The 21,763-nt window shown below is 39.8% G+C and overlaps 1 protein-coding gene across 2 annotated transcripts in view; it reads right to left on the reverse strand.

Annotated features, from left to right (window-relative positions):
• KIF6 (kinesin family member 6) overlaps positions 1 to 21,763 on the reverse strand; it is a 282,709-nt gene that overhangs the window by 130,462 nt on the left and 130,484 nt on the right. For both annotated transcript variants that reach the window (XM_043511614.1, XM_038397613.2), the window contains 3 exons: positions 10,268 to 10,373; positions 9,219 to 9,360; positions 6,775 to 6,987 (listed from right to left, as the gene is read on the reverse strand). In XM_043511614.1, coding sequence (XP_043367549.1) covers positions 6,775 to 6,987; positions 9,219 to 9,360; positions 10,268 to 10,373 — 461 coding nt within the window. The remainder of the gene's footprint in view (positions 1 to 6,774; positions 6,988 to 9,218; positions 9,361 to 10,267; positions 10,374 to 21,763) is intronic.

Here is a 21,763-nt window from a genome sequence, read left to right on the forward strand (position 1 = left end):
GCTGTAGCTCACGAAAGCTTATGCTCAAATAAATTTGTTAGTCTCTAAGGTGCCACAAATACTCCTTTTCTTTTTGCGAATACAGACTAACACTGCTGCTACTCTGAAACCTAAGGTATCTCTGAAGGTCTTCACAGTCCCCTCTGGTCTTGACTCCGCTTAATAACTTTGTGTCATCTGCACATTTTGCTTTCTCACTATTCACCCTCCTTTCCAGATCATTAATAAATATATTAAACAACAGGGCGCCTAAAATAGACCTTTAAGGTACCCTACTATTAACTTTTGTCACAATGAAAATTGACCATTTAATCCTTCTCTTTGCTTCCTGCCTCCTAGCCAGTGTTTGATCCATGACTAAAAATGGAAGTGAGAGCAACTGTGGCACGGGCTATCACATGGGCTGCACAAGCAAGTGCCAGTGTGGTGGGGTAAGTCAGGCTTGTGCAGTCCACGCTGAGGCCTATGCCACAGCATCCCCATTGCCATGATTAGTGAGCAAATTAGAGTACAGCTAGTGCCGATTGGATACATCTACAGGAGTTGTCATTTGCACCCCCACTGCAATGTAGACATACACTCTCTTAGGGTATATGGCAAGCCAAAGAGAAGAGTTTTGCATTTTACTTCTAACAGTAGTGAGGTTAATGGTAATTATTAACTCTTGCAGGAATAAGTTCCATAGCATACGTACAGCTCCCATGAAAGTTCTTTCTTTTTTGATTATAAGCCTCCCCTGTCATTTTACAGTTTCATGATTCCATTGGACTGTAACTGTCATAGGAAGACATGCTCACAGGGGAGAGAGGCAATCTTCTTGACATCTAGGACCAATCCCATCCAGGGCTCTGACTGCCAGGACAGAGAGCTTAAATTAGAATACGTATTTGGAGAGGAGCTAAGTACTAGGCTGGTGTGCTCATGGCCACCTGTTTTGCTAAGTAGGTTGGCTACTATGTTCTGTACCCACTGGAGCTTTTTCAGGGTGAGTTGCTTCATTCCTAGACATAAAGAGTTGGAATAATCGAACCCGGAGGGTAAAAACAAGGCAGGATCACTGTGTCCAGGTCTGAGTCCAACAGGAAAGGGAGTCATCTCCTAGCTACTAGTACATGGAATTGGGCGTTTATTGCTGCCATGGAATGCACAAACATCTCTTTGCATTGTTACACTTGAATAATAAAATAATGTACTACTACTCCTAATTTGAACTTTTAGAGATCTTTGCAGCCAAGGATCTCAAAACACTTCATAAACATTAATTAATTCAAATAACTTCCCTCTGAAGAAGGTAGGCTGATTTATAAATGTGGGTACATTCTTTCTGCTCATATGACATCCACCCAACCATACTGTAATTTGTAGTCTTATTGTTCTCATATTCTCTGGCAGGGATCACTTGTCCTGGTGCCGGCTTTCTCTGTGCTGCTTATGACCCTAGGGAACCTTTTCTTCTTGAAAGCCTTCTCTGGCCCTCATTGGAAACTACCACTGCCTGTTCTTAAATAGCTGTTTTCTTTTCCCCAACCTTTGGATCAGCATCTGTTATCCATTTGTTTTTTATTTTCTTCCTAAATCTCAAATTGTATCTTAAATAATCTTAAAGAACAAAAAAGGCTGTAACAAAAAATCTCTAGGCAATCTAGTACAATTGTATTTAATTTTAGCATTAGAAGGCTTATCCTATAACAGAACTATAAATATATATAAGACCTGCTGGTTTTATGTACACTGTATACAACTACACAGACAGATCCTGATCAGCACCCACTTATGAAACCTTTGGGCACATTTTTAAAGTGGTATATGGGGGAATTTTGAAAAACCACTTTTCCTGACGTAAGTGGGAATCCAACAGTGAAATATCTATGGGCTGATTTGAAAAAACATACCGTACATAGTCTATTCTCCTTAGTCCCCTTTAATATAAGTTTAATACAGAGCCAAATACTGAAGCTCCTTAGAAAGGGAAACTTCAGAATCCACACAAAAGAAAGTAAAAGCAAAATACTTTGATTAGTTCACTTAAGAAAACAAGATTGGCATTCTCAGTAGAGAGGGCAAGGAATGAAACAGCATGGATACTCAGTAATACTCTTGTGTTAAGTGGACTCTCCAAGTCACGGTTGAGGCATATTGGCAAGGCAGTAGAGGCAATATACAAACCATGCTGTCCCTGATAACTCCTGAGAGCTGTCAATCTGGCACATTTCTGAAGCACAATATTTACACACAAACTTCTTAAAACAAAACCACTATAAGATATTATTATTATAACTTGTATATAGCAGGAGAGTAGAAGTCCAAATGCTGCCAACATTACTATCTGGGCAGGACATGTGAGAGAAAGTCTGACCACTTTATGGAGAGTGCAAACTAAAATATAGAGCAAAACATTCCCCACAATCTCTCTCTCTCTCTCTCTCTCCCCCCAGCCTCCACAGCAAGATGGTCAAGATTTTCAGAAATGGGTGCCTAAATTTAGGCTTCTACATTAATATTTAAGCACTTTGGCTTTCTAAGACTTCATCATTGACACTGCAATATTAACTATACCTACAAGGAACTTCCCAGAAGCATAGGAGATTGAACGAGATCTGCCTGCTTCAAAAGCCCATGGCTGATATCTTCAAAAACAAGTTGGGGGTTTAGCCATATAACTCCCAATAATTTCAATGAGAATTGTATGGCTAAATCCCCTAGTAGTCTTTGAAAATCTCGACACAAGTTCCCACCACTTGAGTTAAAGGAGAATCTCTTTTGGCTGATATTAGTATAGGACAGTGACTGGATATATCTGGTCTTTGAGGCTACTTACAGGACACCCCAGGGTCCTAGTGCATCCTGCAAAGCAGCAAAGTCTGCAGTAACAAGTATGTGGCTGCTGTGCCTAGGGTCCCTACATTGGAACCCGGCTTAATGGGCGGGCCTAGGTTCCCCTTCTGGCTATGGGTAAAGTGGTGTAATCACAAGAAGAGGGCAGGCCTTAGTTATGAGTCAGAACAAAAGTCTGAATTTAAAGGGACGAAAGCTGGGGCTGAAGACCCTACGGAGAGGAAACAGACTGCTTATTTGTTGGACTCTTTAATACCCTGCAAGGGGTTCAGTTGTTCTTGTGACTCAGTCGGATGGCCAGCCATGGAAGACCTGCCAAGTCAGCTGGCAGCCTGCAGGGGACACTAGAGGTGAAAAAAGGACTACAATACTTGACCCTGTTACTTGGAGGCTGAGTGCCCCATTACAAGGACCTATGGAACTATTTAGCACTTCTGACGCCAACTAGGAGAGGGCAGTCGCTCACCTGGTCATTAGCCAGTTCATTACAATACAAAATAAAAATAGCTAATGAAGCAAAATAATGAAAACTTGTCTATTAAATGTACAGAGGCTTTATCCCATTAACCTTTAAAAACCAGACATTAAAATGGATCAGCCTAAGAAACCAAACCAGTTCCAGGGCACTAGTCACCTTTTAATACAACATTAGAAGATTAAGCAGGTTCAGTTCATGTGTTCCAGTTCATGGCAGAACATCCTTAAGTACTTCATACTGTAAAAAGATTAGTGAGGGTCACAAGGAAATAATTCCATAAGAGTTTTGATGACACAATAAATCACAAGAGTGCCATTGTATTCAACTACATTACAACTGATTCAAACTATTAACATACATTCTATTAAAATAAAATTGAAGATGTTAGTCACTCAGTCACTATATTTGTTAAGGTTATTGAGGGCCAGTTTTACAAATTTAGGTACTTGCATTGTGCTCAAATTTTCATGCATATACAAAAATTCCCAATGTCATATTTAGAAACCTAGTTCACCATGAGTATACACAAATTCCTGTACTGCGTGCAGACTGGAAATCTGAGAATAAATTGGGTGCATGCAGGAGGTAAATGTATGCATGCAGTTATGCACACCTAACTTTAAGAAGCTGGTCTTTAAACAGAATTACTACACTGTGTATTCAAATATTATTAATACTAATGTTATATTAAAAGAGTCTCATTTGTTGATCACAGCATGATTAAACTGTTTAGATCATGTCTCAAATACAATTATTGAAATCAGCCATGAGGTACATTATAATACAACCCCATCCCTTCTGAGACATACATTTTTCTATGCCAAATAATTATTTTTGTTGCAAATAGAAACCTTAAAGTTTAAAATGAAAGTGCTGATAGAACCATAACAGCAGTGTAACAACTGTAACAGCAGGATACAATATGACCATTGTTTCTTAACATATGATGGAGTCCAGATACACTATATTCACATGTTACTTGCAGTTTTCAACATTCTGAGATAGTACATTAAGTATTTTGCTTATATCACAGCCTAAACACCAGTAAAGGAATCCCCTGAACCTAACTTCATTCCTATAATTCTTTACTAATCTTCCTCCACAAGTTATCTTTAATCCACATGTGCACACACATTTCTTCATACTACTATAAAATGATTGCAGCATTAATCCCTCAGTTCATTTCCAAAGTCATGCAGCTTTAGAGGAACCACTAATTATCATTTACACAACAAGCATCACAATAGCATGGGTATTTTTATGAAAGCTTCCAACTCTGATGCAGTTTCAGCTCATGATGTACTTTTAAAAAACTGCTTTGACATCACTTCGGAGGATGGTTTGGTTTTATTAGAATCTCAAACAGTTAAAGGATGCAGTGAGTCATCTGGGGACTTCTGGAAAGCTGAATAGTTCCAGGTGACTATTTGGAACACACACTCAAGAAACATAAAAACACTAAGACCATTGCTATGTTAAAGAGAACAATATGGTCCCTTTCAGCATTAGAATTGAACATGCAGGCTTTCTCATTATTTCAATAAAACAAAAACAGACATTTAACCAAAAAACAAAACAAAAAAAATCCCTAACCTTTCTCTGGCTTGGTTGAATATTTTAAAGAGCCTAGGCACTACGCAAATTCTCTAGTGAGCCATGAATTCCATTTCATTTTGCTTTTTGAACAGAAATAGGTTGAAAGAAGATATGTTAACCAGAAAAAGAGCTTTTTAAAATCCCAAGTAATATGGTGACTAGTTTCTAGGTGAAAGAAGGATAAAATACTCATCATCCTATGCAAACAATGGGGATATTTTCTCTTCTTTAGGTAACTTATAGCAGTATGTAATGCTGGGATAAAACAGTAATATTTTCTAAACTCACACTGACCATTTTGTTGCATGCAATATTATTGACATTATTTTGCTGGTTCTAAAGTAGTTTATAAACTTAATGGAACACTGAAATTTAAATTTTTGCTTTTCCAATTGTTCCTCAAATACACTAACCGCTATGAAAATAGTAATATTGTAATTAAAAAAAATACTTTACATCCATATTTCTGTTTGTCTTTGGTCTGAGGAAGAGTGGAAAGAAAGAATCAGGCTCAGAACCATTTGTGGGAGGAGAAAATAGTATTTAGATGATGTAATTTATATTCTTGTACCAAAGGCCCTATGCCAAACCACTACCCTCTCCTCAGGCATTTGCCTCCTTAAGACTCATTCTTCTATGACGCTCACAAAAAGTGAGTCAACAATTATATTTATATTAATTAAAAAAACTCAAGACATTAGTCCATCATGACAGGCACATGTCCTATCTAAATGCCATCCTTCTATCTCCAGTAAAACAATAACATTTTTTTAAAAAAGTAATTGTTTTTGGTGTGCTTATATCCAAGGAAAACACCTTAAGATGTGAGTTTACAAAGAGTCCTTTGGAAAACTTCCTCACCAGAAGAAAGTATGGAAATAATTGAATTAGCTTCACTAGGAAGGGTTTGAACTCTATATAAGTGCAGATGGACAGAAACTGCCCTTCTCCTGAAAATGACATTATCTATCACATGCTTAAATTGTATTTAGTGTACCAGCTATGTTAACCAAATACAGTATTTGTGAATTCAGCCGTTTCCTAATCTCCTTTAGCAAGAGCTGAATTCTTGAACACTCCTCCTTCCCCATGGTGATTTAAATACTTTTTCATAGAAAGCTCCAACATATGAAAATATAAGCATTCTGATTTTTTTCTTACAAACCAATGTCCCAGTTCAGCAAGGTTGTTAAGACTTCAGTGGAACTAGTCACATGCTTCAAGTTAGTTCCCTGCTCAATTAACTTGCTAAACAGAGGTCCAAGTTTGATTCCATTCACACTGTAATGATAAAAATCATTACAATGGTTCATTAAAAATAAGCATGTTCTATATAATGTGAAACACTGAGATTTACTTTTAAAGGTTAAGCTCTGAATCTTGTGTGGTGCTATATAGCTGGAGACAGAACTAATCAACATTCTTTTCACCTGAAGAGAGGATTACTTTCCTATTTTGAAGGACAAAAAGAGAGAGAATTTGAAACCTACTTTCTGGCCCTTGCCACTAATCATATCTGAATGAACCTTCTTCCAATATTAACTGTTTATCCTGTTTTAGTTAAGTCAGTAGTTTGAGCTTCCATGGGAAGGATGTCATCTCCTGGATTATATTACAAATGAAGTGCTCAACATTCATTTTCGTTTCCAACATTTGAGTCGTATCAGCATATTAAGTTACCTGTGCATTGAGGTGGCCTGAAATCAAGGTATTTATATTTGTGAAGTGAAGGACAAAAGCAAATGAGCACAAGAATGCTGATGCTGAAAGTAAAACTCCCCTGTCCTAGTCCACACCTAAGAATGATACGTTTAAAGTCATAATGTGAGAACTGGACACTTGCACATAAAATTCATTTCACTAACCTGTTCGCCTGGGAAGAAAAGCAGTTCTATATACTGAGGAGCTGAAATCTTGTGTATCTTTCACATTAACACTGGCAGATGGCCTCTGACCTTCTTCCAAGCTTATAGAAAGGGAACTCTCCGAGACTGCAAGACCACTAAACTCAGTGCTGAGCTGAAAAAGGGCATCCTGTGCTTTCTTTTTTTCTTTCTTTAACATACTTACTAGAATATCTGCAGAACATTTTAAGGAAATTAGCTGGAATCTTCTTTCCATAAATAATAATCCACTCTTTCTGTAGGCCACTTGCTCATACATGTAGTCTTGTAGAACTGAATGGAACTAGTCACATATGGAAGGCCTATTCATGTGAAAATGGATTGCAGGGTTAGGCCCATATGTTATGGCTATGTATTCACACTTATCTTTCCAAATAACCAATTCAGTTTGTCCTGAGCACTAGTAAAATGACATTAGTGAGTGGTATAAATGGCTATGGCCAATCTATGTTTGGATAAAAGCAATAAATACTGTAAGGTTCTGTACAAAAATAGAAATGTTAAATTCCAGTTACTCTTTCAAAATGGGTGACATTGCCTTTATTAAGTTTGGTAACATTGCAACATCAATTAGACCCTGCAAATTTCCCAAGTCAAATTTAAATCGTATAAGTCAGAAATCTTAAACTTTATAGGAAGACGGTCAAGCACACCACAATAGAAAGGATTATAAAAACACAAAACAGGGTTTTAAAGAAATTCCTGCCAATTACATACATATTCTTTAGAAAGACCTTTGACAGAAAAACACTTTAAATGAAGGAATACAGGGGTTTTCTGATGGAATTCACTACACATTTAGCAAAAACAAAGAGGTAACATGAATCCCTATAAAGATGATGAGATACTCTCTGTATGTTTTTCATTTTGTGTCCAATTTATCTGAAAAAGACATGGAAAAAATCTGGGCAAGGTGTGAGGAATTAGAATTATCAAGTTGATTTGGTGGCAAAAATTATTTGTCTTACAAATTGGTTCTTATCATAGCTCTTACAGTGTGCATAAAGACAAGGAGGATCTGTTACAGTTTATGGCAGGAGAGCCTCCAAGTCCTCAGTAGTTTTATTGCACCAATCATGATGTTAATTTTTAAAAGTAAATTGTAAAATTATTTAGGCTGCAAAATCCACTTACAGTTCCTTGCATGCTAGTTCTGATTTTAACTTTTAATATTTCAATTCCCCATATACAGCGCTAATTAGAATCGATGGATGCAATGAATGCCTTCCTTTCACTTCCATAAACAAAGCCACATATGCATATCTGGTGCAAGTGCATCTGACTCTATGAACTGTGTATTTTGTTGTTTTATTACAAATATTTTATCAACTTAATGATTTATTTCAAAAAGACTCTCTTCTGAGGGATCCAAAGGTTGAACTAAAATAAGAAACTTTTAAAAGGTGTTATAAGTCAATTTTATAGCCAAATTAACTAGACAGTGTTCCTTTCAAAATAAACGTCTTGGCTCCTGTGATGGATGCAGCAGACTAAAAGGCTTCCCTACCACTTGATTTCATCAGGGTAAAGCAAGCTACCAGTCTGAAGTACAACCCATTCACACTTGATATACCAAATCTGTGAGTAATTGTTGAACACAAAAAATGCAGTTAATCTTGTTTTTAATAACGCTAAAGAATCTCTGCTCTCTATAAACTTGAAAGCTATTTGTCAATTTTCTGCCATTGTTAAAGTTTTGTCCACAGATCATCCATAAACTCAGGGACATGGTGATGCTGTGGACTGCCTGCAGTTTTGTCAGCCAGCTAAAAATAACTGCCCTTTCTTCATCTTGCTAAGCTACAGCTACTCATATGTTTCCCATGAGGCAGTAAAATGGACACAGCACATATGAGTAGTTTAATTTTTGTTATACATACACAATATAAAGCTCAGCTTTAATTTAAATTTTAAAGTTGGATGTCGAAAGCACACATTTTACATTTAATCTAAAAGAAGAGAGTCCAGTAGTCCCTGAAGCAGCATTTCATTTGGCTAAAAATAACAAGACAGGAAATTCTATTCTTTGTGAGGTAATAATTTGTTCTTTATATAGCATCACAGTTTTCTATGCTAGATCCAGTTTTTCCATTAGCTGGAAGAGAGTTTACTAAACATGAGCCTGAACCACAACTTTTGGATCTGGATCAGAATTTCCCAAAACTCCAGGGTATTTGGATCCAGGATTTTAGTTCAGTTTATAAAAGAAACAGGGACCAAGTGCAACAATGGGATTCTGATAAAGAGTGGTAGGAGACGCTTAGATTAAGAATATGGATTGATACGTCAGTCTGAAAGGGAAGAAATTCTTTGCAGATCACCATCTCCCATTTCATACACACCTACACCTCAGATTGCAGCCAGATTAGTTAAAATCCAAATAAATCCTGTTTCATAAAGGATATTGATTTCATTATCTCTTTGGTGCAGAAGGTCTCTCAACTTCTTTAGCTCCTCTTTCTTCTCTGGGGTATTAATATCCACATCTCCAGTGATGTCTGATGAGAGCAGACTTCTGTCAGGAATGTTTGTACGATTTATCAGTTGCTATGAAATAAAATAGAAATAGTTCTGGACCCTTGTCACTCTATCCTCATCCCATTCATTTCCCCCTATCCCTGTGTGACTCTTTACCTATGCTAGCTGATTTGAGAGCCTCTTCAGGATTTCTGAAAAGGAAAATCCCACCATTGGTAGACCGCAAAGCAATAAATACTGAGTCAGCTATGAGATATCTCCTAATTTCCACTGATCAGTTTTCCTCAGTAAAAATATCTAAGCCCTACACATCTCTCTCTGGTAAAGAACTCCCACTGTAGTAAGGAAAAAACCAACATCAACTGGGTACTAATTCTTCCTCATCTAGAAATCAAATTCAGGGACAATGTTTTACACTTTACTGTATTAGAAAATTGCGGAAGCCTTTATAGCAGAGCATAAACAAAAACAAAAAATATACCCCAGGTTCAATTTCTTCCCTTGCTACTCCTCACCCCATATATATCTTGTGTGCATAATATCCCAGCATAGCATATAACCAACACAGTTGATGCAGCTAGTTCAGTGACACAAACCCTCTTTTCTGATATCTCCCTAGTCTAATGTAAAGCTCCTTATTAGCTGCATATATACCTGGATATACTCTCTATCCATTTACAGATTACTTCAGCACAGCAATTCCTGTAAATTTCATTCCTCTCTATCAGTCCCTCCACCTCTAATACCCTTTGGTCATTCTTTTTAGCTCCTTCAGATTCTTGCTGTGTATTTTCCAGTTATTATTCAAATCCACTCCAGTTCTTCAAGCATTTCTCAGACCTGCTGAGGCCCTGTATACACTACCTTCTTCTCCATAGCTTCATGGTTGCTTTTCAGTTCTCTCTCCCGTGTCCTCTAATATTTCCTGTTCATTCTTAAGGCCCTCTGCACTTCCTTGTATGTGTACACAATATACCTTTATGTAATTGAAACAGTGCTTGATCTTGCGCATATCAGCTCCAACATCCAGCGTGCTCTCAGGATCAGGATCTTCCAGAAAAGTTTTAATTATCTCATTAAGCCTGAAAGCACATAATAGGCAAAAATAACAAATATAATCTTTGAGGGAACATAAAATTTCTCATAAGAACAGGCAACATTGACTCAAGCTAGGAATGTGTTTCAGAGTTGCCAAGTTTACTACTTTTCCCAGTAGACTCTTGGTTTGGGGTCCATTCTATTAGTCTACTTGAAAACACAAGCAATCAACTTCTTTTTCTGGTGCTAGACTCTGGGCTTAACATGGGAGGGATCACAAATGATTCAGATAATGATTTATGTATGCTAATAAATAGTTCTGGGACTAAAATGTTTAAAAATAATCTTCTGTTTTCCTGATTTCTCTCATAATTTAAATTATTCATAATCAGTTTCCCCATGCTTTCTCACAAGACATAATTCTAAGACTAGTGCTTTGGATGCTTTGTGCCTGCATTTTTGGTAGCAAGTATATGAAGCTTAATAATTTAGATTGCATTTATAAAATTCTCAGCCCCCACCATCATGTAGGGCAATGTCATTTTTTGAAATTGTATTAAACATTGTATTAAACATTTTATTCATTTATTGATAGGGGGCTGAGCCTGCAGTCTTTAGGCAAGAAAAATACCCATTGTTAATTGTATCCAGTTTGCAAATTAATTCCAATTGAGCAGTCTCTCATTGGAGTCTGTTTTTGAAGGTTTTTTGTTGAAGAATTGCGACTTTTAGGTCTGTAATCAAGTGACCAGAGAGACTGAAGTGTTCTCGACTGGTTTTTGAATGTTATAATTCTTGACATCTGATTTGTGTTCATTCATTCTTTTACGTAGAGACTGTCCAGTTTGGCCAATGTACATGGCAGAGGGGCATTGCTGGCACATGATGGCATATATCACATTGGTAGATGCGCAGGTGAACGAGCCTCTGATAGTGTGGCTGATGTGATTAGGCCCTATGATGGTATCCCCTGAATAGATATGTGGACAGAGTTGGCAACGGGCTTTGTTGCAAGGATAGGTTCCTGGGTTCTCTTGTGTGGTGTGTGGTTGCTGGTGAGTATTTGCTTCAGGTTGGGGGGGCTGTCTGTAAGCAAGGACTGGCCTGTCTCCCAAGATCTGTGAGAGGGATGGATCATCCTTCAGGATAGGTTGTAGATCCTTGATGATGCATTGGAGAGGTTTTAGTTGGGGGCTGAAGGTGATGGCTAGTGGCATTCTGTTATTTTCTTTGTTGGGCCTGTCCTGTAGTAGGTGACTTCTGGGTACTCTTCTGGCTCTGTCAATCTGTTTCTTCACTTCAGCAGCTGGGTATTGTAGTTGTAAGAATGCTTTATAGAGATCTTGTAGGTGTTTGTCTCTGTCTGAGGGGTTGGAGCAAATGCGGTTGTATCGTAGAGCTTGGCTGTAGACAATGGATTGTGTGGTGTGGTCTGGATGAAAACTGGAGGCGTGTAGGTAGGAATAGCTGTCAGTAGGTTTCCGGTATAGGGTGGTGTTTATGTGACCATCACTTATTAGCACCATAGTGTCCAGGAAGTGGATCTCTTGTGCAGACTGGTCTAGGCTGAGGTTGATGGTGGGATGGAAATTGTTGAAATCCTGGTGGAATTCCTCAAGACCTTCTTTTCCATGGGTCCAGATGATGAAGATGTCATCAGTGTAGCGCAAGTAGAGTAGGGGCATAAGGGGACGACAGCTGAGGAAGCGTTGTTCTAAGTCAGCCATAAAAATGTTGGCATACTGTGGGGCCATGCGGGTACCCATAGCAATGCCGCAGATTTGAAGATATACATTGTCTCCAAATGTGAAATAGTTATGGGTCAGGACAAAGTCAAAAGTTCAGCCACTAGGTTTGCCGTGACATTATCGGGAATACTGTTCCTGATGGCTTGTAGTCCATCTTTGTGTGGAATGTTGGTGTAGAGGGCTTCTACATCCATAGTGGCCAGGATGATGTTTTCTGGAAGATCACCGATGGATTGTGATGGAACAGATGGCCAGGATCCCCTGGGGGACTAACATGAAAGGGAAGGGAGTCCAGGAGAGCTGGCTGTATTTCAAGGAATCCCTGTTGAGGTTACAGGGACAAACCATCCCGATGAGTCGAAAGAATAGTAAATATGGCAGGCGACCAGCTTGGCTTAATGGTGAAATCCTAGCGGATCTTAAACATAAAAAAGAAGCTTACAAGAAGTGGAAGGTTGGACATATGACCAGGGAAGAGTATAAAAATATTGCTCGGGCATGTAGGAAAGATATCAGGAGGGCCAAATCGCACCTGGAGCTGCAGCTAGCAAGAGATGTCAAGAGTAACAAGAAGGGTTTCTTCAGGTATGTTGGCAACAAGAAGAAAGCCAAGGAAAGTGTGGGCCCCTTACTGAATGAGGGAGGCAAGCTAGTGACAGAGGATGTGGAAAAAGCTAATGTACTCAATGCTTTTTTTGCCTCTGTTTTCACTAACAAGGTCAGCTCCCAGACTGCTGTGCTGGGCATCACAAAATGGGGAAGAGATGGCCAGCCCTCTGTAGAGATAGAGGTGGTTAGGGACTATTTAGAAAAGCTGGACGTGCACAAGTCCATGGGGCCGGACGAATTGCATCCGAGAGTGCTGAGGGAATTGGCGGCTGTGATTGCAGAGCCCTTGGCCATTATCTTTGAAAACTCGTGGCGAACGGGGGAAGTCCCGGATGACTGGAAAAAGGCTAATGTAGTGCCCATCTTTAAAAAAGGGAAGAAGGAGGATCCTGGGAACTACAGGCCGGTCAGCCTCACCTCAGTCCCTGGAAAAATCATGGAGCAGGTCCTCAAAGAATCAATCCTGAAGCACTTAGAGGAGAGGAAAGTGATCAGGAACAGTCAGCATGGATTCACCAAGGGAAGGTCATGCCTGACTAATCTAATCGCCTTTTATGATGAGATTACTGGTTCTGTGGATGAAGGGAAAGCAGTGGATGTATTGTTTCTTGACTTTAGCAAAGCTTTTGACACGGTCTCCCACAGCATTCTTGTCAGCAAGTTAAGGAAGTATGGGCTGGATGAATGCACTATAAGGTGGGTAGAAAGCTGGCTAGATTGTCGGGCTCAACGGGTAGTGATCAATGGCTCCATGTCTAGTTGGCAGCCGGTGTCAAGTGGAGTGCCCCAGGGGTCGGTCCTGGGGCCCGTTTTGTTCAATATCTTCATAAATGATCTGGAGGATGGTGTGGATTGCACTCTCAGCAAATTTGCGGATGATACTAAACTGGGAGGAGTGGTAGATACGCTGGAGGGGAGGGATAGGATACAGAAGGACCTAGACAAATTGGAAGATTGGGCCAAAAGAAATCTAATGAGGTTCAATAAGGATAAGTGCAGGGTCCTGCACTTAGGATGGAAGAATCCAATGCACCGCTACAGACTAGGGACCGAATGGCTCGGCAGCAGTTCTGCGGAAAAGGACCTAGGGGTGACAGTGGACGAGAAGCTGGATATGAGTCAGCAGTGTGCCCTTGTTGCCAAGAAGGCCAATGGCATTTTGGGATGTATAAGTAGGGGCATAGCGAGCAGATCGAGGGACGTGATCGTTCCCCTCTATTCGACACTGGTGAGGCCTCATCTGGAGTACTGTGTCCAGTTTTGGGCCCCACACTACAAGAAGGATGTGGATAAATTGGATAGAGTACAGCGAAGGGCAACAAAAATGATTAGGGGTCTAGAGCACATGACTTATGAGGAGAGGCTGAGGGAGCTGGGATTGTTTAGTCTGCAGAAGAGAAGAATGAGGGGGGATTTGATAGCTGCTTTCAACTACCTGAAAGGGGGTTTCAAAGAGGATGGCTCTAGACTGTTCTCAATGGTAGCAGATGACAGAACGAGGAGTAATGGTCTCAAGTTGCAATGGGGGAGGTTTAGATTGGATATTAGGAAAAACTTTTTCACTAAGAGGGTGGTGAAACACTGGAATGCGTTACCTAGGGAGGTGGTAGAATCTCCTTCCTTAGAGGTTTTTAAGGTCAGGCTTGACAAAGCCCTGGCTAGGATGATTTAACTGGGACTCGGTCCTGCTTTGAGCAGGGGGTTGGACTAGATGACCTTCTGGGGTCCCTTCCAACCCTGATATTCTATGATTCTATGATTCTATGATTGTAGTTTCCTCAGGAAGTCAGTGGTGTCTCGAAGATAGCTGGGAGTGCTGGTAGCATAGGGCCTGAGGAGGGAGTCTACATAGCCAGACAATCCTGCTGTCAGGGTGCCAATGCCTGAGATAATGGGGCATCCAGGATTTCCAGGTTTATGGATCTTGGGTAGCAGATAGAATACCCCAAGTCGGGGTTCCAGGGGCATGTCTGTGCGGATTTGTTCTTGTGCTTTTTCAGGGAGTTTCTTGAGCAAATGCTGTAGTTTCTTTTGGTAACCCTCAGTGGGATCAGAGGGTAATGGCTTGTAGAAAGTGGTGTTGGAGAGCTGCCTAGCAGCCTCTTGTTCATATTCCGATTTATTCATGATGATGACAGCACCTCCTTTGTCAGCCTTTTTGATTATGATGTCAGAGTTATTTCTGAGGCTGTGGATGGCATTGTGTTCTGCACGGCTGAGGTTATGGAGCAAGTGATGCTGCTTTTCCACAATTTCAGCCCGTGCCCATCGGCAGAAGCACTTTATGTAGAAGTCCAGTCTGTTGTTTCGACCTTCAGGAGGAGTCCACCCCGAATCCTTCTTTTTGTAGTCTTGGTAGGAAGGTTTCTGTGGGTTAGTATGTTGTTCAGAGGTGTGTTGGAAATATTCCTTGAGTCGGAGACGTTGAAAATAGGATTCTAGGTCACCACAGAACTGTATCATGTTCGTGGGGGTGGAGGGGCAGAAGGAGAGGCCCTGAGATAGCCCAGCAGAAGAATCTGTCCTAAGAGTATAGTTCGATAGATTAACAATATTGCTGGGTGGGTTGAGGGAACCACTGTTGTGGCCCCCTGTGGCATGTAGTAGTTTTCTAATTTTTCTAATTCCTCTGCTCATCCATAAAATTAAGCAACCACGTTAATGGAATTAGAGTTTGTGCCCTGAAAAAGAACAGTTTATTGCTAACAAATACATGCTGAGACACAGTAAGGCACACTCTTAGATTCCCATTAAACCAAAATGTTGGCAGGATCCTGAAAGTTCATAGAACACCCACGGAAGTCAGGGTGAATTGTATGTGCAAAGAGCTTAAAGGATTAGGCCATTTAAAAAGTCTATTTAAATTAGTTAGAAAAAAAGTGTCCCTGGAATTACAGGTATTTGTTTCTCAAGATGAAGCAGAGCAGAGAAGAGATTATTGGGCAATAAAGACCAGAATATCAGTTTTTATTATTGATACATTTATCAGTCTCTTTGAATAAGCATCCAATCCCACAAGTGTGAACCTTACTGGTAATTTCAGCAGATAGGCCAAGGAATAAACAGGCATAGGAACTATCCCCTCACACCTACAAGTGGCCTCCGTGTGTCATGACTGGGAAATGTGGAGAAGTCTGTACTGCCACTGACAGTGCTACCGCTAGTCTATGGATAAACAGAGGCATTCAGTATCTAGCACTAAGTCGGGCACTATACTGAGCATTACATTAACCACATTTAATAAGAGAAAAATTCTAAAACTATTTTCTCCTAATTTTAAGCACTAGGGTCAGATCCTCAGTGTGAGGTCATTTAACCCTACTACAACATGGCAGTAACCTTGAACTGTAAACAAAAGAATAGGCATTTCAGCTATATCCTGATAGCCTAAATCTCTGCCAACTGAGGCAATGGGAATCAATCCAAAAACATTTGTCAGCTAGAAGCTTGCAACAAGACTATCATCAAGTTAACATTGCAGGGAGTTACTAAGAATATTTTAGGAGAAGAGAGAGCATGAATTTGTCCCAAGAGACTGTTGGCTGTCTAATTTAGTTTCCTATTTACAAATTAGGTGAGTAGTAAATATGAATGTGAGCTGGTATTTTCTCCCTCCTTCATTACCTGTCACCCACTTGAGACTTCCAGCATTTTGAAAACCGCAACTGCCCAATTCATTTTTTGTGGCTTGAATACCACACATTGACTAGAGCCAAAGTGGATTTTAGTGCCAGATGGACTGATTCAACTTTGCTGTAGCAGAACCTAGATTAGAAGTGGTTAACCAGCTAAGCCTTTTTGCCACTTCTAAAGAACAGTACTTCTTCAGTGTGTTTTAATATAGACCTTTATGCCAAAGAGGAAGAATGTCCTGAACCAAAAATGAAAGGGAATTTTTGGCCAAGAGGGAAAAAGAATAGAAAAGGCCCTCAAAACTCACAATTAAGCACAAGAACTAAAACAAACTTTCAGATTTATATTCTGACTATTAAAGACAAACAACATCATGAATATTAATTTCTGTGCACACAGCACAGACACCTTTTAACAGGAGAGAATTAAAGGACCAATCTTCTTAGGTAAGCATGTATCCTGATGACAAAAAGGATTGAAATCAGAACATTCTGGGAATTATGCCAGTGGATTAAACTATTAAACAAAGGTAAAAATAAATTGATGATGCGATGCAGATACAGTCTGAGGTTTCTCTTCCTGCTGAACATATCCTAAGTCCACTGAGCTAAACTTTCAGAAGGATTTATCAATGAAGGGACTACAAAAATAATTTAAACAGTCTAATACTAGTTATATAATGCCATGATTTAAGGCTTTACAGAGGAGACAACAAAGCTATTCCTTCCCCCCTAGGTGCTCACAGTTTAAATGAGAAAAATAACACAAATAATGACAACAGAGCACAGGACAACAGGAGGGAGGAGAAGAGACAAGAGTAAATAAGGAGAGAGAGTGGGCTACTGACCTTAGACCAACAAAATTTTGTACAGTAAATTTCTTTTTTAAAAAAAGATATACATGTATGTGTTTAAATTGTCAATAAGAGCTGGAAGGTAACTCTTGTCAAGGTAATCCCCAAAAAGATGGGTCAGAAGCAGTGGATAAGTTATGGCACAAAGGCTTCAACTTTATTTAATAAACATTAAAAATGTAAATAAATGAATGAAGGGAATGAATATGGTTTTTGCAACAAAGAGTGGCTGTAGCTGCTCAATACAACCATGAGCCACCATTTGTCTGGCCACCCAGTCAAAGATACTCTCTTGCCCATTCTAGACCGGGATATGTCTCTGCTGAAGCATCTCTCGGCCCCAGCTACACACAAAAGTCTACAATTCTAGGAGATATATACCCTCTCTATGGCCTAACCCCAAACGCTGAATAATTTTATCTTTCTCCAAAGACAGTCTATCCACAAAGCTATGGTGCAACATGGAACTTGTGAACATGATTCTGGCTTGACCCAAGCAGAAATGAAAATGCAACATTTAGTTAACATAACATACAAGTGACAGTTACATACCCATATGGTATCTCAATGCAAAACACCACTTACTCCCCTAGCACAGAGGTAGATGGGTGGGAGGGGAAACCTTGCTGCAGTAGGAGAAAAGCTGGAACTGCTTTTTGGTCCTGAAGAGCTCATTCTTGACAGGGGGCTGGTACTAGCTGTCCTCTGGTCATAAAGAAGGCTCCTTAGGGCTAGAAGAGTGACCAAAGGCAGACAGCGAGGAAGGATGATCCAGTGGCTAGGGTGCTAGCCTGAGAATTTAGCTACAGACTTTGTGTGACCTTGAGCAAGTCACTTAATCGCTGTGCCGCAGTTCCCCAGGGCTAAACTGGGCATAATAGCACTGTACTAGTTCACAGGGCTGTGAAGGATAACTACATTAAAAGATTTGGAGGCCCTCAGATGTTATGGTAATGGAGGCCCTATGAGTATGACAGACAGATAGATAAAATGGCTCAGCCCAACACAAAGTTGGGCCATGGTGCGTCAGGAGGGAAAGGATCCCCTAGCATCCAAGCAGGAAAACCCCCAGCAAATCCAGCCTAGATGGCCACTGCCACATAAGGTAGGTGACTGAGCTGAATTAGCACAGAAAGCAAAAGGAAAGCCAGCCCTGTCCCTTTTTTCAGGGAAAAGTTGATCTCAGTCAGTTAATTATAGTTAACAAAACATCAAAATATAGCAGAGAACAAAGTTTCTCAGCTCAGGGTTTCTAATTCAGCCCTGGGCTCAGAGACCAGCCTTCTCCCAGGCAGTCTCTGTCCTCTTGTTTGTGGAGCAGCTAACTTTTACAGCCTCTCTGCGGAGCACCTGGGTTAGCCTAATTTTTATTAACTTCTTGTTTGCTCAGGTCAGGGTAGTGTCTGTAAACTGCCCCAGACAACAGAAAGTGTCAGAATAAGGATTAGTGGTGAAAAGCTAGACAAAGGAAGAGAATTTTGAGAATATATTTGAAGGCGGAGTGAGGTTGCTTGGCATGCAACACATTTTAAATAAAAAGTACATTTTGCGATTGAGCTGTTCTGTTTCACAATGTCTGATCCACTGCTATGTCCCCTCCAACAGCTCCTTTAGTCTTTGTGCAATCTCTCTCCTGGTCAATTCATCAATACTCCAGGGAGAAGGCTGTGCTTTTAAACATATGACATAAAACAGATCGAATCAGGCAAAAAGTACTGTCAGAACATTATTTTATTCAGGAATAACATTGTTGCTGACTTCTTCTGCACAGGAGTCATCCAGAATGAGATTTTTCTTCTATACTTGACTTGTATTTATCAAGATACCATCGAGGAGTACAGGACTTTAATGTTTCCTATCTTTGTAACAGACCGATTTGGCAGAAACTCCATTTTTTTCCCGTATTTTCTTTCTTTATTATTTTTTTAAAATGAGCCAATCACAAATTTCTGGGCACTTTTCCATCAATGATAAAAAAATGTACCAAATCAGTTGATTTGCATTAACTAAAATTAAAGAGAATCAACCCCCAAAGACTAATATAATAATAGCAACAATAATAAGTTCTTACTCTGATCCCCATTCAGGCAAAAGCCTGAGGTCAGAGATAGGCTCTCTACTACTGTCCCCTGAAAGCCAAGGAATTGAGGAATTCTCATATTAACAGGGGAAGTCAATTCCAGAGTGGAGAGTCCTCCACTGAAAATGCATTGCCCATAGCCTGCCTGGTGTTCAAATTTAGGATGCTCAAGTATATCAGCTTCTCTCCACTGCCATGGCAAAGCAAGGATAAGGAAAGACACGCTCAGGTAACTGTGACTCAACTTATATAAGGGCTTGTCTACACAGCAAATGGAACGAAAAAAACTAGATTAGTTGTACTTCCCACCCTTAGTTATTTCGATGCAAGTTGGTGTGTCAACACTCTTATTTCAGAATCAAAGTGCCCTATTCCAACATTTGTCAATAAAAAAAAGTGACCAAGCTATATCAAAACAGGACATTTAGAACACTCATAGTCTGAAATAAGTGTCCTATTTTTATATAATTTGGTCATCTTTTTTACTGATAAGTTTTGTTGGAATGGGGCAGTCTTATTCTGAAATAAGAGTGTCCACCCAGATTTGCACTGAAATAACTAAAAGCAAGACTTATAATTGACTTGGTTATTTATCACGTAAGATCCTTTTCTCTGGTCTTCACAAACACAGTCTTGCCTTGCTGATATCCACGGAGAATGCTGCTACTAAGATAATATTCCTAGCCTGTCACTTTGACCATGTCGGCACTCTCTGCATCCCTTCACTGGCAACCCTTTCTCTATTGTATCAAATGTAAATTATTGGTCTTCACTTTCAAGGCCTTTCATGACCTATCCTCCCGCTACCTATCAACTCTCATACAGTATTGAAAGGTCAGCTCCTGCCTGTGATTGACCCATGATGCCAGTCTCTATTGTCCACTTATTAAATTTTCAAACACACACCTATGTGCTTTCTCCCATGCTGCCCCTCACACCTGGGAGAAGCTCCCTGTAAATATCAGCAATTCTTACTCAATATCCTCCTTCAAAACCCTTCTTAGGACTCTCCTTTGCTATGAGGCCTATAAAAAACTTGACAGTGGCTAGGCTATTGGTGTGCTGAGACAGCTACCTGTCCTGCTGACCAATACTGTCATTTTTTCCCTTGTACTTCCCCATCTCTTTGTCTGTATCTCTCAGTTGTCTCTTGTATTATTCTCATATTGTAAGCTCTTTGGGGCTCTTTCTACACCCTCCAGGATAAAAAAGGACCTGGTCCATTACTGGAGCTTCTAGGCCTTATGATAATACAAATAATATTATTATTTCAGTTCCAGTCTTCGTGTACATAAGCTCTTAAGTTTTAAAGGTCAATATCAACACACACTGAATTGCACCTGGAAACGAATAGGGAGCTAGTGCAATCTTTAAAGCTTAGGTAACAGATTCCCTGTAATTAATACAATAAGCAAGTAGGCTGCCACATTCTTCATTAGCTGTAGCTTCTAAGTGGTCTTCAGGGGTAACCATGCAGATACATTACAGAGAAGCCACCTGTAAATCCAGAAGTGACCCTTATGTATTTTTTTCCCATTTGTTGTTGAGTAAAGGGATTGTCAACTATTAAAACTCAACCAGTTACCGCTAACCTAATAGCTGCGGCCAGCTCCAAAAGGAGATTTTCAAATCACGGCAGTCTTTTCTTCAGGTCTGTTGGGTTGTGTCCTAACTGCAGCAGGCCTGGCTCACACTGTTGGAAGCTAGAGTGTGCTCAAGTCAGTTGCCAGAACTCTGCTGCCTCAGGAAGAATAGTTTTCCCCAAAAGGAGCTCCCTGGAGGAGGAAGAAAAAAATAGTAGCACACAATGGCCTTTTTCTTTATGAAAAACAGCCGTAAACAAGAAAGAGTTTCTCTCGCTTAATGATCATCCAAGAAAAATGAACAAACAGAAAACTCAAGTTAGTAAGAATTCCACCCCCTCTCCCACTCCCAAATCATCACTTTCTAAACACTCAGCAGCGATTAAGATTAGGGCCAATTTATAAAATTCATTTAAAGTTGGTCCAGTTACAAGACAGCATACATGAAGTGAAGAACAGGAATGCGACATGAAGTGTTCAAGACAGCAAAAAACAACAGCAGCAGCAACAACAAAAAGTAGGTTATACTTTACTGAGACAACAGCTTGTCTTTAAGGTGAACTGCAAAACAAAAAATAAACAAAATAATCCTCCTGCCTGGTGTATAAAGAGGCTCTGGATTGGTTTTTATATCTGGTTGTTTTTTTTTCCAGTTTAGTATCAAGAATATCTGGTCCTAGTTTTTCACTTTGGCCTTTTTTATAAATTTCTCACTGTTGCCAAACTGTATTTCCACTGGTATTAGTAACATTGTGTAGATGACTGATTTAGCATTGTGTCAAGCACTAAGCAGTATTAGGGATGCACTAGGGTTAATCTAACAATAGTGGTGTTAAAATTGTAGTGTAGGCCAGGCAAGTTGCAGTTCTAACATGAGTTAGCTGGTGGAGGTAAATCCTAGGATAGACCCCTAACAGCTAATATTTGT

Source organism: Dermochelys coriacea, chromosome 3, assembly GCF_009764565.3.
Source record: "Dermochelys coriacea isolate rDerCor1 chromosome 3, rDerCor1.pri.v4, whole genome shotgun sequence".
In the NCBI taxonomy this organism is placed as follows: domain Eukaryota; kingdom Metazoa; phylum Chordata; order Testudines; family Dermochelyidae; genus Dermochelys; species Dermochelys coriacea.